Below are 17,121 nucleotides of genomic sequence, written 5' to 3'. Positions count from 1 at the left end.
TTAATTTACATACTGTTTAGTATTTAACATCCTTAAAGACTTTGCTTTGGTGACTAGATAAGAATCATCCGTGTTTAGCATGTTAATTGCCTTATGAAAGTGTTATTTCAAAAGTACTAATTTGTTTCTGGTCTGTTTAAATATCCTTGGACTATAGATATGTTTAGTCTGAAAGTTTACTCTGATGTATTCTTACTTTTTGTATACTACAAAGTTGAATCTCAATGCCAGCTCAGATTGAAATATCGAAAAGTTCAAATTTAGAGTGAAATAAGTGAATATTTACCGCAGTATGCCTTCATATGCAAGAATGTGTTTCTCTTTGTGGTATTTCTGCTAAAAGAATAACACAACAAAAGCAAACTTTTAGCACTATACATTTTGAACCATCCAATAGATGCTTTAGGCTTCAGGGGATTTCTCTCCAGAGCTGCTGCTAAGAAAATAAAAAGACTGGTTAATGCCTGAAGGGATAAAAAGATCAGCTAACCAAAAAAAAAAAAAGTTTTCTCCAAGATGTGAAACGTGTGTTCAATCCTAGATCAAGGACTAGATGTTCAAAGTTCTAGATATGAAGTTTAACATTACTTTCGAAAAGTCTAGAAGAAAGTCTGTTATCAGTACAAAGAAATCATTTTCAAGTATGAACATAGTGATACCAGATCTTTACTCATGTAAAAGCCACTCTTTTTCTCTAAACACAAAATTATTAAGTACTTTTATATCCAACCATCTATATTCACATAACCATAAAAAAACAATTATGAGGCAGTGAGGAACAGACAAGAAAACAAACTATTTTAATAACTATATTTTGAAAGCTCTTTCCAGACAAATGTGAAATGTTTAAAAGAAGGGAGGGACTTCCCTGGCGATCCAGTGGTTAAGACTTCGCCTTCCAATGCAGGGAGTGCGGGTTAGATCCCTGGTCGGGGAGCTAAAACCCCACATGCCTCGCGGCCAAAAAACCAAAACATAAAACAGAAGCAATATTGCAATAAATTCAATAAAGACTTTAAAAATGGTCCACATTAAAAAAAAATCTGAAACATAAAAATAAAAAATAAAAGAAGGGAGAATGATGAATTGTTGCTTACCAAAATAAAACAAAATAATCAACAGTGTAAGTGACACCATTTGAAATTTTGGGAATCTCTAATCCATTAAGATTATGTCACTAATGGCATACAAGATGCCTGTTCAAAAAGTACTCCTCAATGAACATGAGATGCTAAGCTACATAGACTCTGAGTCTGATCTAGGTCCATGGTGTTTTGTGTCACCCCCTTCTGGAAGCCTCCCAGATTGTTCCAGGCCTCATTGCTTCCTTACTTCTGGAAATTCATAATGCTCTTATTGGTCAGTAACACACAGACTAGCGCTTAAAGACTCTCTAATTTCTCCCATGTGCAGTCTTCTTCCTACAAGACCCAAGGTTCTCGAGAGCAGGGATTTCTCATGTTCCATCTTTGCTATCCTCCACAAGATGAACACACAGGACAGTGTATATAACAGCACTTGAAAATGCTTGGGGAATAATTGATTACTAAGCTCACCTCTCATGCTCTCCACTCTAGACTTGTTTAGGTCCTGCCAAAGGACAGAAATTGCCTAGCTCTCCCCAACTGGCCAACTTGAGTATTTACTATAAAAGAAGCCAGCTAGATAAGGAACTTCCCCCAGAGATGTGTCTGCCCAAAGCACCCACGCCTATTCTGCTCTGACATCCACTTTTTAATACAAATAAGTAACAGCTACTCTTTACTCAGTACTTACCTTGTAGCAGATGCTATTAAATGCTTTTCAGGTGTTCTTTTTTTTTTTTAGGAAAATACAATATGTCTACCCAAGCCATTGTAGGAGTCTTGCTAACCATCGGGATAAATGATGTGAGGGGCTTTGAAGAGAATTCACTGCCACCCCCCTCATGATTTTTCCATCATTCCATCTAGTCTTTGTCCAACCGTTTTTGATTTACTGTTTGGGGTTAGTTATCATATCAAACTGTGCCCCAACACGCCAGTGGTTCCTCCCGATTTTTACACATCTCCTCGTCACCTAGGATGAAAGTCTGAAGTTTCCTTGACTCTTCCTTCCTTCTGGTACCCTTACGTTTAACCCATCGTGTCCTCATCTCTTGGGGGTTTTTCTGGCAACTTATCCTTTTATCACTTTCTCCATGCTTCAGTTCATCCTAAAACACTGCTCTGACCGTGGTATTTCTTTATTTAAAAAAATTTATGTAGAATATGAAAATGTTAGCAGTAGCTGCCACCAGGCTGGGAAGCAAGATGGCTAGAAGGATATGGTGAATGGGAAACTCACATTTTAAAGATTTTTATTGTTCTTCTTGAATTTTGTTACCATGTGAATGCATTAAAAAGAAATAAAAGTAAATTTTTAAAGTAATAATTTATAAAAATATTTGAATGCCTTCCCATGAAAAACGAAATGAAGTCTCTGTTCTTAAACCTGACAGTCAAGTACTGCTCTGGGCTGACTCCAAGCCACATTTCCAGCCTGATATTCTTCAGCTCTCCCTCTGTTTATACCCCACATCTGGGCCTTTACTAGTGCCAAAAAAATTGTTCATTCTGCTCTTGCCACACAGAATGTTTCTTCTGTTTTTGCCCATCAAAACCTTACCCAACTTTGAAAGCCCAGCTTAAAAGCTTCATTCCTTCGTTAATTCAGTTCAGATACTCTGTAAGCCCCATAGCTATGTATGCTTCTTTTAGTGCTTTTAGCACAGTTCCCAGGAAAAGAAAGGAGTGAGCATCTACTGAGTGCTAAGAGATAGACTCTCCAGCCATGTACTTTACAACATCCCATTCTCTGTACACTAGTTTCATCGTCTATAAAATGGTCATAAATAGGAGTACCTTCCTCACTGCGTTGTTCATTCTTTCAAGTATTTAGTTGGATGCATACTAAGAGATGGGCACTGACCTGGATCCTGGGGATACAGCCGTGAATGAAATAGACCAAGTCCTGCTCTCGTCAAGTTTACTTTAGGATAGGAAAGGCTTCAATGAGATATACCTATAAAGCTCTTAAAACAGTGCTTGGAATGTAGTAAGTGCTCTATAAATGTTAGCTATGGCTACTGTCGTCACTGTTGCTGTTATTCGGTATTTCTGTTTACAGATAAGGAAACTAATGCTTATAGACTATTAGATAAGATGCTGAAGGTCGAATAGCTAGTAGAGGATTCCAACTCAGGTCTTCTTGACTGGTAGGACTGATAGCCTTCCCACTATACCAGTGGCTCCAAAAACAGACTATATGTCAGAATCGGCAGAGCTTTAAAGAAAGTACAGATTCTCAAGCCCTAGCCCCAGATAGACTAAGACAGAAATTCTAGGTAGTTGTGATACTCTGTCAAATCAGTGAATGACTGCCCTGCATTAAAATCTTTCTCGTGCCACTTTACCTATTTATAAACAACTAAACCATAAATTCATTTAAAATAGGCTCCTTATTTTCTTATTTATTTTTTTTCCTCCTTTCTCTCCTAGCAGAGTGCCGTATAAGCGCTCAATAAGTATTTGAGTAATTAATTGTTTAATTATTTAATCAAAGTTGCTCTTAAAATGCAAATACAGCTGTAGTACTAGCAGCCTGTCGTGAGCTATCACTGATCTTCCTAGGGATATTCATTAACCAGCTAAGAACCAGTACTTGGGAAAGACAGGCGAAACATCTGGGAAGGGAACTGAGAAAACTTCCAAACCAAATGTTAGCCCTGTCATTACACAGCCGAGGACCCCTGTCTCACCGTGTCCACCCTTCGCTGACAACTTCAGGTAAAAATGCAGAAAATGTATTACTAAAAATCAAAAGATTCCCCCTCCCATTTCTGTTTCTCTTGAGTTGACACGTATATCTGTTTTGGAAAATAGGGAGAAAATCTCTTTTTAAAAGAAAGAAAAAAAATCCTGTATTCTTGTCACACCACGAACATGGAGTTCACTGCTATACGTTAAAATTATAAAGCAAGATCCCAAAATGCAGTGGCTGATTATTCACAGTAGACATACTAAGTCAAGAAGCTTATTTTTTCTCTCTTTGCTAAGGCACAAAGCCTGGGGCTATATGCATTTTTATTACACTTTACTCTCTTGGTTTCACTTGAGGATTAAAAAGAAAGTCAAGGTACAGTGCATGTATCCTGATGGATTTTAGGATTTCTTGCTTTAGTGAAAGGAAGAACCTCATAAAGTATCTCAGATTTTTGCTTAAGGAAGAATACCTACTTCTATGATGACCTAGAAATTCAATCTTTTATTTCTCCTATAAAAGATCACATTGTATTTTGGATTTTTTTTCCCTGTAGTTTTCTGCACTGTGTAAAGCCACATTAAAAAAAAATAGCTTTCCTTTAGATTTGAAGTGAAACTATCTCGAATAGTTCAGGGAAGTCTTAGGACTATTCACGGAGCTGACACACCACCTCGGGGTTGGGGTGAGATGGAGCGAAGGGGGAGGGGAGGCAGGGGGAGTGTCCAGAAGGCTGAGCGGGAGACTGTATAGACTGAGAGGGAGCGAATATACGCCAGAGTTTTAGCTCCAGTTCTGACAAATGTACACTGAGAAACAATAGAATTGCATCGCCCCATCTTCTGTCCTTTATTTAGAAGCATGAAGTGTACTTACTTATTCAACTTGCGCCTCTTTTCCTGATATGCAAAAAAGTGAGAAGGACCAAACGTTGCAGGACTGGGAAATACAGTAGATGAGATCTTCCGGTTAATTGATTTGTAAAGAACAGCCTGATACTGGTTTAGCAGCTCTGCATCAGTGACGGAAAAGAAAGGCGCTTTTCAGTGGCCTGGAGGAGGAGAGCTGGGAACTGGAAACAGGGGCTGGTGGCAGACAAGGTTCTTTCATATGTGGTCAGATTGACTGTGAAGGGAGTCATGGTCAGGAAGCTTTGGAAATGCTGTGAGGATAGCGTGGGATTTCAGGGGTGTTGATTTCCTTGGTTAAGATTGCTGCGCTCATACTTCAGCAAATTCTCCCTCCCAGCCATCATTGTCAAGGTGATTAGTAGACCAAACTGAAAATCTACAAGTGTATTATTACTCGAAATATAAGGATTTTGCCATTGAGCTAAAAAAAAATGTTTATTCTGGTGCTCTTTCTTTTTTCATTTATCTTCAAGATTTCACCCTGCTTTAGTCATCTTTTAGTATGAATTTGCTAACTGCTATATGCGTTGTCTTTTTTCCCCCCCAGATGATACCAGTTCTGTTTTATCCCCTTGATAATTATTTCAAATTGCCACTTCTGGTCCTTGGGAACACTCCTGTGTTCTAGTACCAGGAGGTATAATCATGTCATTCCCATGCGAGCATTATGCTACTTATGACCCAAAATGCCACTAGAAAGGAAAATTTTTGCGAGAATGATATCTTCCAAATGTGGAATAAATAAAGCTCAAGAATAAATAGCTGAAGCTGAACTGGAAATGATTTAAACGTATTGGTGTGGCGAGGTGCGAGCCACTTGACTTTAGTTCCTGCTCCAAATCATGAGATACATTAGGAAAGGTTTTTAAAGGAAACCTATTTTTTAAGATAAAATCTGCATCAAGTTACAACATCCAAGCAGAGTAATTCACCTTTTGTCTCTTTAAGACAAGAAACAAAGAGCAGAAGAAATGCTTCCTGTGATCTCTACGCTTCCCAGCACATTTTTTTCATAACAGTGTGTAGATGTAACAAAAACTAAAGATTTTGACAAATGAAGCAGGATAAGGACGTTGATTGCTGCTTTTCTCAATTAAAATTAATGATACCCTTAAGGTACTTGGGTCTATGAAGTCAACTTAATGTTGATATAACCTGACTCCATTATCACAGAATGAGGCAGCTACATGAGCACGAAAACTAATAAACAGACTTCCAAGGTGCATTTTAGAAATCGGTGAGGTGAAAGCTAAAAGCTTAACAGTGGACAAAGGACTTGCTGTTTTGTCCTCCCTTGCTTTCCTGTGGTTGGAAGAGTTCGTCAGAATTAGAGGACTAATGTTCCTGAAGAAGCGCCGGGCTGGCTCTAGGCTGGGGCTCCTGTTCACATCCTGCCCCACCTGCCTTGCAGGGACGCACAGCCACTTCATGTTACGCGCTCTCTGTTTGCCTCAGCAGAGTCTGTGTGCTCTTCTGGTAGGTTGTACAGGACACAGCTGGGAAGAGCGAGTGGAAGGGTGCGTGCAAGAGAGAGGAAAGAGAAAGGTAGGAATAAGAAAAGGAATCAGAGATTAAGAAGACGGGAATCAGCACAGAAGTACAAATTTGGAAGCTGGGAAAAAAAGCTCTGAGAGAAGAACATAAAAAGCGGTGGATTGATGATGGTCCCAGATGGCACGCATTAGCATCCATGCCATAAATCACACAAAATCAACTAATAATTATGCTATTGCTAAAAGTGAGCACCGTGTTAGCACTGGTTGCTTTCCTGTGATCTATCCTGAAGTCAAGGGCGAGAAACTCCGTTTAACTCAGAAGTGTCTCAGGGTCAAGAAAACACATAAATAAATTCAAGGAAAAGAAAATTCAGCCAACTTTTGCATTCAGCAAGCCCAGATTGTTTTGCCACAGAGCTGTACCTATCATACGTCCTCATTCCAAACCTTATCTCAGAGCTTTTTTTTTTTTTTTTCAGTCACAACTCAGAAGAAAGCACAATTAGAAGAACAGTGGATTTTAAAAGAAAAGAGTTACAATTCGTTAAGAGGATTTTAACTGAAAGTGAAATAAATCTCAGGAGAGTTTTCAGGATGATGTTTGGGCACGTGTTTATGAGTGTTACAAGTAAGAATTTGGGAGTAAGAATGAATTCTGAAGGCTTCCCCCAGTAGATAAATGCATACAGAGAAGCGTACAAACTGCAAAATTTCAGGACAAAAACTCATGAATAGACTGTAGAGAATCGTTTGTGAGCATGTGCGTTGTTTATTCACTAGCATCACAGCACAAGGAGAGTTTTATTTTTATGGGCTCATTTAGTGGAGGTGTGAACTCTGGTTCTTGCATGCCCGTGGATATCTCTCAAGGGTCTTAACAAACTGAGACCCAGAAAATTGAAATATACATGCCCAGTTACATCTTTTCCCAAGACTGGAGTAAACACGATTTATGCATGTAAACACGATTTATGCATTTCTTCTCCTTTTGGCTTATTTAAAGCAATTTTGAAGAAAAAAGGAAACAAAGATATTCTTCAAAATACACAGAGGAATTGACTGAGCTTTGGGGAACAGTCACAGCTGGGAATGGAGTGTGTTATCATTAATTTAGTTGAAGGACTTGGTGCTCATTCCTCATCTCCAAAATTACGCTTTCAAGTACACCTTAATAACACTTAGTGTAGTGCCTAAAGTAACAGGAACTCAAAAAGCCTTTTCATTCACTCATTTATTGAGTATTTATTGAGCATCTCCTTTGTATTAGGCACTACACTAAACTGTGAACAAGGCAGACAGGGTCCCAATCTACATGGACAAGGAACTTACATTCTAGTAAATATCTTCTGAATGAATAGAGAGACATTTCATAGTGAAGTGAAAGAAGGGAGGTCTCTGCCAAGAGTGCGCTGCCTACAGAAAGGAGAAAGCAAAGAAGAATAATATATAGTCCTCATAGCTCTCAAATATGATTATTTAAAAATTAGAATAAAACAGATATGGAGGAGATTTGGGCTCTGGATTTGTCATACAAATTACTGCTTTTTAAAATTTTTCTAAATCTAATGTAGGCGCAATGAATCTAAATGGTTTTCTTCTTTTCTTTTCTTTTTTAACTTTGAGCATCAAAAAAGAAGGAAGGAAAGAAGGGAGGGAGGGAGGGAGGGAGGAAAGGTCTTTCCAAAAACTTGTTTTGGGACTCTTGAAAAAGAAATTCTCCATTCAAAATATAATGGTTATGGTGAAGATCCTTGAATAAACTACACATTAATTCATTCAACTAATATGAATTGAGCACCTGCCATAGGCCAGGTACTGTGCCTGTCAACTAGGATATAGTAGGGAAAGAAAGAAGGGTCCCTGTCCTCAGAGAGCATATTTGTTTGTGTTTTTTTTTAAAAAAAAAAGAGAGACTTTTTTTCCCCCTCTGACATGCTTTTTCTGAAGAAATGCTGCAAACTAGATCTTGAGTACTCATGGAGCAGAGGGCAGTTTTCTGCCCATCTGGGATAGTTCTGAAGAGTAGAGCCTTGTGTATCAATAGATAAGGTTTCTTCCAGTTCTCAACTTTCTTGATCTATGATCTAATAGTAGACACAAGATGTGTGCTTCCAAAAGGAAGCTTCTTTTTTTTTTTTCTTTCTTTTTATGAAAGGAAACAGAGGTGTGGCCTATTAATTTGGGGGAAATTGGGTTCTTCCTGTCTCTTTAAATAATTGTTTAGACTCCTTTGCCTCTTCCTTCTCCACTCACTTCCTAATGCTAAGTCCTACCCTCTTCAGTCTCACTTCCCTTTCCTTCCTTTAATGACTGGGACAGATTGCTCTTCTCTAACTGGCTCTACATGACGTCTCCAGTTAAATGTTTCACTGTTAGGTCAAATTCATCATGTTCCAAATGAATTCATCCGCCCATTTGCCATTCCTCCCCTTTCTAATTATTAGTGTTTCCATCAGCAATATCCTCAATCTCCCGGTCTTCCACACTGGAAATCCTGAAGTTTTATTTGCTTCTACAAAAATTACACTCCAACACCAAAGTGATTAGTTTTTCCTGACTTTAAAATACCTCCCAGTCTATACCATCTTTTCCATTCCAGGCAACACAGTCTTCATTCCAACACATATAACCCCAAGTCTAGTCAGTTGCAACAGCCTCTAACTGGTCTCAGCCTCCAGGTCCCTCTTGGATCTGTTACACTGACAGATTCATCTCCCTAAACTTCAGCTTCCCTCTCAAATCATGAGTCCCCTCACGGAAATCTTCAGTGGTTCCCTTTGCCTACGGGGTAAATCTTGAGCCTCAGTGTCTGCAATGTCTTGTTTTGCATCATCTGCTTGCAGCATACCTAGCTAACTGCATCTCACTGTCCTCTCTAAGACCAGTGTTCTGCTACCCCAAGATCTTCCTTGGCTTGTTTCCATTCCTCACCTCCAACCCGTTATGCTTCCAGAGATCAAGACTGTAGCATTCATTTATTGCATATCTCTTTCCGTATTAACATATACTTAAAAAGGGAACAAACAATTAACCAAGTAAAGAATGAACTGTGCCAGAATGCAAGGTAATGGGATAAAATTTCTGGCTTTTGCTTCCTAGTTTGCATATAGTGTTTTTTTTGTTTTTTTGTTTTTTTTAAACTTTGGGTTTACTTATTTATGGCTGTGTTGGGTCTTCGTTTCTGTGCGAGGGCTTTCTCTAGTTGCGGCAAGTGGGGGCCCCTCTTCATCGCGGTGCGCGGGCCTCTCATTATCGCGGCCTCTCTTGTTGCGGAGCACAGGCTCCAGACGCGCAGGCTCAGTAATTGTGGCTCACGGGCCCAGTTGCTCCGCGGCATGTGGGATCTTCCCAGACCAGGGCTCGAACCCGTGTCCCCTGCATTAGCAGGCAGATTCTCAACCACTGCGCCACCAGGGAAGCCCCACATATAGTGTTTTATATTGGTTAAAAAAAAATCCAGTTAGTAAGGTCTAATGCATGGAGGTTATTGTTTCAAAAGATTATCAAATTTCATTTCCTTGCCTAATTACTCACAGAGTAAAGTGCTTTGTTCTCAAGTAGCTACAGTTTGTGAGGATCTTGTGTGCCTTCAAGTTTTTCTTTCTTAAAATTATTTCTTTATTTATTCTGTGCATTCAATCCGTGCCATACCTTTCTCCAAAGATAATTTGTGAAAAGAAATATTTTCTGCTTAATTCTTTAGTTAAGACTATTTCCTGAATATTTCATTTCATTACATGATGCATCTTTAATTTTTGTCTCACTATCATACATTTTCTTAAGTTCGAGTTATAGGGATGGAGATTCACTTTTATCTAATTTTAAATTCTTGACAATTGGGTATACACTGGAAACTACCACCATGGCCCTCCCTGTATAAGAAGGAAGCAACCTTCAGATCAGGGGCTTATAATGGACTCTGATCCTGTACCCACGTGGTCCCTATGAAGCTACTAACGCTCTCTCCAGAGGAAATGGCCTGTGGCGCGTTCATGCTCCTTTGCCATCCGCATGTTCCCTTGGGGATTTCCCCCTCAGTATGTGCAAAGATTTCTGCTCTGTGTCCATTCCCATATGGCCTCCCCATCCCTTCCTCCCCATCCCCAAACTTCCACGTTCCTCTCTTCTTTATGTGTTTATTAAATGACCCATTCTGCATTTAGAAATAATTACGTATTCCATTCATTTGCATGTGTTCTTCTACAGCTCTTCTCTATAGTCTTAGGGTATCACATTCTTTAAGACCAGGAACTGACCTTGCATTGGATCATAAAATATACTGATGACTAAAAGTTTCATAGATGCGTACACTACGTTAGGTCTGCTTTCAATAAATTAATTTAAAAATAAATTAAAAGGCCAACTGCATATTAAATATTTACACAATACTTTCTGTTTTCAACTTTAACCTCTGGAGTAGCAGTTAAGAGCAAGAGCCGGACTGAATGAGCTTGGATCCTGAATCTGCCCGTTTACTAACTGCTTAAGCTTAGGCACATTTCGTTTGGTTGGTTTTTTTATCCTCTCATCCTTCAGTTTCTACATCAGTGAAGTGGAGAGATAATATTATTTCCTACTACAGAGTTATTGTGAAGATTAAATGTTACTTCATATTGTCATGCACAGAGTGCTTAATAAATATTAGCCATTTTTGTATGTTATGTGGTGCCTTGCTCACTATAACCTATTCCTCTCCCTTTATTAACCATAATAGCAACAATAACAGCAGCTGCTAGCATTTATTGAGCAATTATCATGTGATAGAAACTAGGCTAAACACATGTATCATCTTATTTAATTCCCACAATAACACCATGAGGTAGGAAATATTGTTGTCCCATTTTAATGATAAGGTAAGTTAAGTTTAGAATAATTTGCCCAGGGACATACAACATGCAGTCGATGTCAGTGAGCATTCTCATTCATTCTCCCGTATCTATCTCTCTCTCTCCCTCTCTCTCTTTCCTCTTTCTCACGCGCGCACACACACACATAAGCACACACATTTATCCACTGGTTTGGTCAACTAGTCATTACACAAATATTTCTTATACCACTTACTACGTGCAGGGTTCAGTGCATCCTGTGGGAGGGAGGAGAGGAGAGGACAAATAAGCAAGGGATGGTTCCTGCCATCAAGAAGTTGCCAGTCCATTGCAGGAGATATTCATATCCATATAACGAAAACAATGGCTATGATAGAAGTGCTCCAAGTATAAGCCGTGTACTGTGAGAATGCTGAGGACGCAAACATATAACAGCCTTGAATGGGAGAAAAGGGGGATAAGAGCATTCCAGAGGGAAGGAGAACACGAACAAGTCTCCGGAGTGTTACATTGGATGGAATGTCGCAGGACAGGCAGGTAGAGTTTGACTGAGAGTGCAGGGTGGTAAGGCTGGGAAAGTAGGTTTCAAATGTCCCTCGTGGTTTTCTGTGCATCGCAGTGAAGCATACCCTCCATTTTTTTGAAACTCTATGTGGTTTTCCAAATATTTGGTCCAAGCAAAGATGGACAAGGCTAGGGAGAACGTGTAAAAAAAAAATTGTTCTGGATCTAGGCTAGGTAATTGATTGATATGGGAAGGTCAGAGTTGGCGTTAGACCAGACTACCTGAGCCACTTTTTCAATGAGTTTAAGATGTATTTTACTTCTTGGGAGTTATCCACACCACAGAGTGAACCTGCTTGAGCTCTGGTGGCTCTGGGCAAGCTCTGACTAACCTCTAGTTTAGCATAGCCTGCTCAGGACCAAATCAAGATCCAAAGTTATAAAGCTAGGGTGCCTGGGGCCACCATTAATATAGAATTGGCAATATGCCAGATGACAAAATATACCATTTCACCCATAAAATTCTTCCCTTTTTCCCCCACTCAAAATGGAATTCACTAAGCTGAAAGGACACTGTGTCAATATATTATAGAAAAACATAATAGGAAAAAAAAGAATGGCAATCTTTATTCCATGCCACCTAAACGTATACTTCCCACTAATTTCCAAGTCCAATAAAATCTGAAATCTGAAAATTTCTTTATTTTCACCATCCACCCTATAGTTACCCTAAGTTAAAACCTTGCCTCTGTTTCTTTGATACTTAAGTATCAGTCAACTTTTGGTTACTTATTAATTTATCAATGATTATCACTCGATATCCGTTAATTATCAATCAATATGATTCTTAAAAACATGTCAAAAGCAACAGACTAAGACAAAATATATATCATTTCTGAGATCCTTTAGTCACCTAGTATAATAGCGAATGGCAACCTCCCTACCTAACCTTTTTGTGAAAGATTTAGAGTTTGCATTTTTTTTAAATTATTATTATTATTTTTTTTAGATTTATTTTTAGCTGCGTTGGGTCTTCGTTTCTGCGCAAGGGCTTTCTCTAGTTGCGGCAAGCGGGGGCGCCTCTTCATCGTGGTGCGCGGGCCGCCTCTCACTATGGCGGCCTCTCTTGTGCGGAGCACAGGCTCCAGACGCGCAGGCTCAGTAGTTGTGGCTCACGGGCCCAGTTGCTCCGCGGCATGTGGGATCCTCCCAGACCAGGGCTCGAACCCGTGTCCCCTGCACTGGCAGGCAGATTCTCAACCACTGCGCCACCAGGGAAGCCCGAGTTTGCATTTTTGATGGTACTAATTAGCGCAGTCATTCATTTGTGGCTACCAATGAGTAGAGTGTTTTTAGAAAATCCCATTTTAACATTGTCAAGAGGGCAAATCTTCTTTGTTTGGCCTTGGTTTGATAAAAATGGGTCTCGGAGGCCACATGTGGTAAGTGGATATCAAAACAGGGTTATAAATTGTTGTTTTAATGTTCCAGCCTTAGAAGCCCAGAAGATCTTACCAAAAAGGATACATTGTTTTAATTGCCCCTCATTACATATGATGAGAGAACATAATTTTTCTCCTCTTCCTCGCAGGTGGCTGTTGAGGACCGCATCAGGCAGCTGCACGAAGCCCACAGGGACTTCGGCCCAGCATCCCAGCACTTCCTTTCCAGTAAGTCGTTGTCAAGTTTCATTGCTTAACCTCTTCACTGCATCTTGGTGGCTAAGAATTAGGAGTTGAATTACAGTTGTCTCTGCCAAATGCACTGGAGGCACAAATCATCCTGAAATATAACTTAGTGGGTAAATTCAGAAGGTTAACAAGAGGAGGACCAATTAGATCATTGTGTCCAGCCTTCAGCTAATGCATAATTATTTCCTACAATGTATTCTCAAGTGCTAACTTTAGCAATATTTTTGAGTCTTTAGTTCTGCTTATAGCAGTTCACTTTATCAAGCTGATAATTATATATCATATAATTATTATATGATGATTCAGTATATATTACTGTGAATCTATAATTCTTTATCTCTATATAATTCATTAAATACTCCCTGCCTGCAAGTTGGAACTTCAGCCCATTCTGTTTTCTTTCCCTAACTATTCTTATCCCTCTTTTATCCTTGACCTCTCTTCATTCTTTTTATTTTCCAGTTTTACTATTTTATTAATTATATTTTATAATGATATTATTTATATATTATTAATAAATATTATATCTTTTATAATTAACTATATTTTTATAATTAATACCAAGAGGAATAGCCTTGGTTAACTGAAAGTGTAATATTGGAACATCCTATAAATATAACAATGCATATTAAATTGTCAAGCTCCTGTTTTCCTATGATTAGTGTTGTTAATTTATACTACTCTTTCTTTGATTATAAAAGTATATATATATATATATATATATATATAGGTATTTAAAAAGTCATACGTCTACCACATGGGGTTAATATCTGTTAACATTTTGACGTATTTCCCTCTGGTCATGCATGTGTATGTATGAGAGTTTAACCATCATTTTTTTAAAAATTTTATTTTATATTGGAGTATAGTTGATTAACAGTGTGTTAGTTTCAAAAAAAGAAAAAAAAACAATGTGTTAGTTTCAGGTGTACAGCAAAGTGATTCAGTTTTACATATACATGTATATATTTTTCAAGTTCTTTTCCCATTTAGGTTATTACAGAATACTGAGCAAAGTTCCCTGTGCTATACAGTAGGTCCTTGTTGGTTATCTATTTTAAATATAGTAGCGTGTATATGTCAATCCCAACCTCCCAATCTATCGCTCTCCACCACCCATCCCCCTGGTAACCATAAATTAGTTCTCTAATTCTGTGAGTCTGTTTCTGCTTTGTAAATAAGTTCATTTGTATCATTTTTTTTAGATTTCACATATAAGTGATATCATATGATATTTGTCTTTCTCTGTCTGACTTACTTCACTTAGTATGATAATCTCCAGGTCCATCCATGTTGCTGCAAATGGCATTATTTCATTCTTTTTAATGGCTGAGTAATATTCCATTGTGTATCTGTACCACAACTTCTTTATCCATTCATCTGTCAATGGACATTTAGGTTGCTTCCATGTCTTGGCTATTGTAAACAGCGCTGCAGTGAACATTGGGGTGCATGTATCCTTTCAAACCATGGTTTTCTCTGGATACATGCACACGAGTTGGATTGCTGGATCATATGGTAACTCTATTTTCAGTTTTTTAAGGAACCTCCATACTGTTCTCCATAGTGACTGTACCAATTGACATTCCCACCAACAGTGTAGGAGGGTTTCCTTTTCTCCACATCCTCTCCAGCATTTATTGTTTGTAGACTTTTTGATGATGGCCATTCTGACTGGTGTGAGATGATATGTCATTGTAGTTTTGATTTGCATTTCTCTAATAATTAGCAATGCTGAGCATCTTTTCATGTGCCTCTTGGCCATCTGTATATCTTATTTGGAGAAATGTCTATTTAGGTCTTCTGCCCATTTTTTGATTGGGGTGTTTGTTTTTTGATATTGAGCCGCATGAGCTGTTTGTAAATTCTGGAGATGAATCCCTCGTCGGTCACATCGTTTACAAATATTTTCTCCCATTCTGTGGGTTATCTTTTTTTTTTTTTTTTTTAAAGGAATTCCTTTATTTTTATTTTTATTTATTTATTTTTAAAATTTATTTATTTTTGGCTGTGTTGGGTCTTCGTTTCTGTGCAAGGGCTTTCTCTAGTTGCGGCAAGTGGGGGCCACTCTTCATCGCGGTGCGCGGGCCTCTCACTATCGTGGCCTCTCGTTGCGGAGCACAGGCTCCAGACGCGCAGGCTCAGTAGTTGTGGCTCACGGGCCTAGTTGCTCCGTGGCATGTGGGATCTTCCCAGACCAGGGCTCAAACCCGTGTCCCCTGCATTGGTAGGCAGATTCTCAACCACTGCGCCACCAGGGAAGCCCCTGTGGGTTATCTTTTCGTTTTGTTTATGGTTTCCTTTGCTGTGCAAAAGCTTTTGAGTTTAATTAGATCCCATTTGTTTATTTTTGTTTTTATTTCCATTACTCTAGGAAATGGATTGAAAAAGATATTGCTGCGACGTATGTCAGAGGGTGTTCTGCCTGTGTTTTCCTCTAAGAGTTTTATGGTATCCAGTCTTAGATTTAGGTCTTTAATACATTTTGAGTTTATTTTTGTGTATGGTGGAGTTTAAGCATCATTTTAAGGCAATTACTTTGTGCCTTGCAATGTTACAAATATGACCCACCTTAATCCTTATAGCAACCTATAAGGTAGATACCATTATTATACCCATTTTTAAGATGAGGAAATTGAGGCATACAGTCACACAGCAAGTGGATGACAGAGCCAGGATTCAAACCCAAGAAGTCGGCTCCAGAGTCTGTTTTTAACCACCACACTAGACTGTCCTTTACTTTATTGATATATTTTATAGAGAAGAAGCAATTCTATATGATCTCCCTTCATTCTTTTGCCTTCCTCTTTTATTGCCATTTTCTAGTCCTTTCCTTCCTTCTCCATTTTCCATAGGTTAATAAAAAGATCCATGCTCATGAACATTTTAAAGCTTTTTCACTTGATGCTTTCATGTGTGTCTCTAGTGGGCCATGTCTTTTAGAACAAAAATTCCTAGAAAGTAGTGGTCCTGTCTTTTTGTTACACACTGATAGTGTATTAAGTAAGAGCTTGTCTTATTTTCTTGACTGGGTCTAACCCTTTTATCAGCATGCAGTCATTATTTAGACAGTATCACACATGCTTAGGAGGTGTCAAGAAAAAAAGGGCGAGTTAAAGCAGGATACGTAATTGATTGGGATCGTGGCTTTTGGGAATGGCTGTAGAACAGTTATAAATCCTGCACATTTTGTCTTCTATATTTTTCCCAATTTCTGGTCTGCTTAAATCGCCTTGGTGGCAGAGCCATTCTATTTGATTTAATTGAGATTAAATGTGATAACATACTTGTAAGTGACTCATAAACCATAAATAAAAATATTACTATTATGAATATTAATTATTCCCCAGACACCATATATATTCATTCACTTTTTATTCTCTCTGCCTGCCCCACCCAAATTCCTATGTCTTCCCCATTAAAACCTATTCTCAGAAAATGATATGTTATACTCATTTAACCCAGGTGACAGGTAAAGTTTAATGTGTACTTCTCCTGAGTTATTTGCATTTTAATAGGGTGAAAAGCCATAAGCCTGAGGAATGGCTCTCAAGTGGTAGAACGTCAGCCATAATCTCTCATCTGTAAGGGGAGAACTTTGAGGGGCCAGGAGGAGCATCCCCACACCTTTCAAACCATATCGCACTGGTGCCCACTTCCAGAAAGGTCAGGCCTGTAGACACAGGCGCTGATTTACCTGCTTATATGGAGCCAGCCCCAGAAGTCACCAATTTCTTAAGTATTCATGTGGAATATCAATATATGCTTAGAAGCTTTGCTTACGGATATCAAAAAATACCAATTTGGTTTAAGGGATATATGAGAAATAGGACAGTGAGAGTAAAGACTAAATAAAGATTATTTCTTTGTGTTGTCCTTTTTTAAATGACAGAGGTAATATGTGCCACTCAAG

The 17,121-nt window shown here is 38.7% G+C and overlaps 1 protein-coding gene across 3 annotated transcripts in view; it reads left to right on the top strand.

Annotated features, from left to right (window-relative positions):
• The window catches only part of DMD (dystrophin), a 1,714,964-nt gene that overhangs the window by 1,464,219 nt on the left and 233,624 nt on the right, over nucleotides 1-17,121 (top strand). For all 3 annotated transcript variants that reach the window (XM_061178412.1, XM_061178413.1, XM_061178407.1), the window contains one exon: nucleotides 13,109-13,187. In XM_061178412.1, the coding sequence (XP_061034395.1) occupies nucleotides 13,109-13,187 (79 nt within the window). The remainder of the gene's footprint in view (nucleotides 1-13,108; nucleotides 13,188-17,121) is intronic.

The sequence above is a fragment of the Eubalaena glacialis genome, chromosome X (assembly GCF_028564815.1).
Source record: "Eubalaena glacialis isolate mEubGla1 chromosome X, mEubGla1.1.hap2.+ XY, whole genome shotgun sequence".
NCBI classification, from domain to species: domain Eukaryota; kingdom Metazoa; phylum Chordata; class Mammalia; order Artiodactyla; family Balaenidae; genus Eubalaena; species Eubalaena glacialis.
This window is presented reverse-complemented; position numbering and strand designations above follow the sequence as displayed.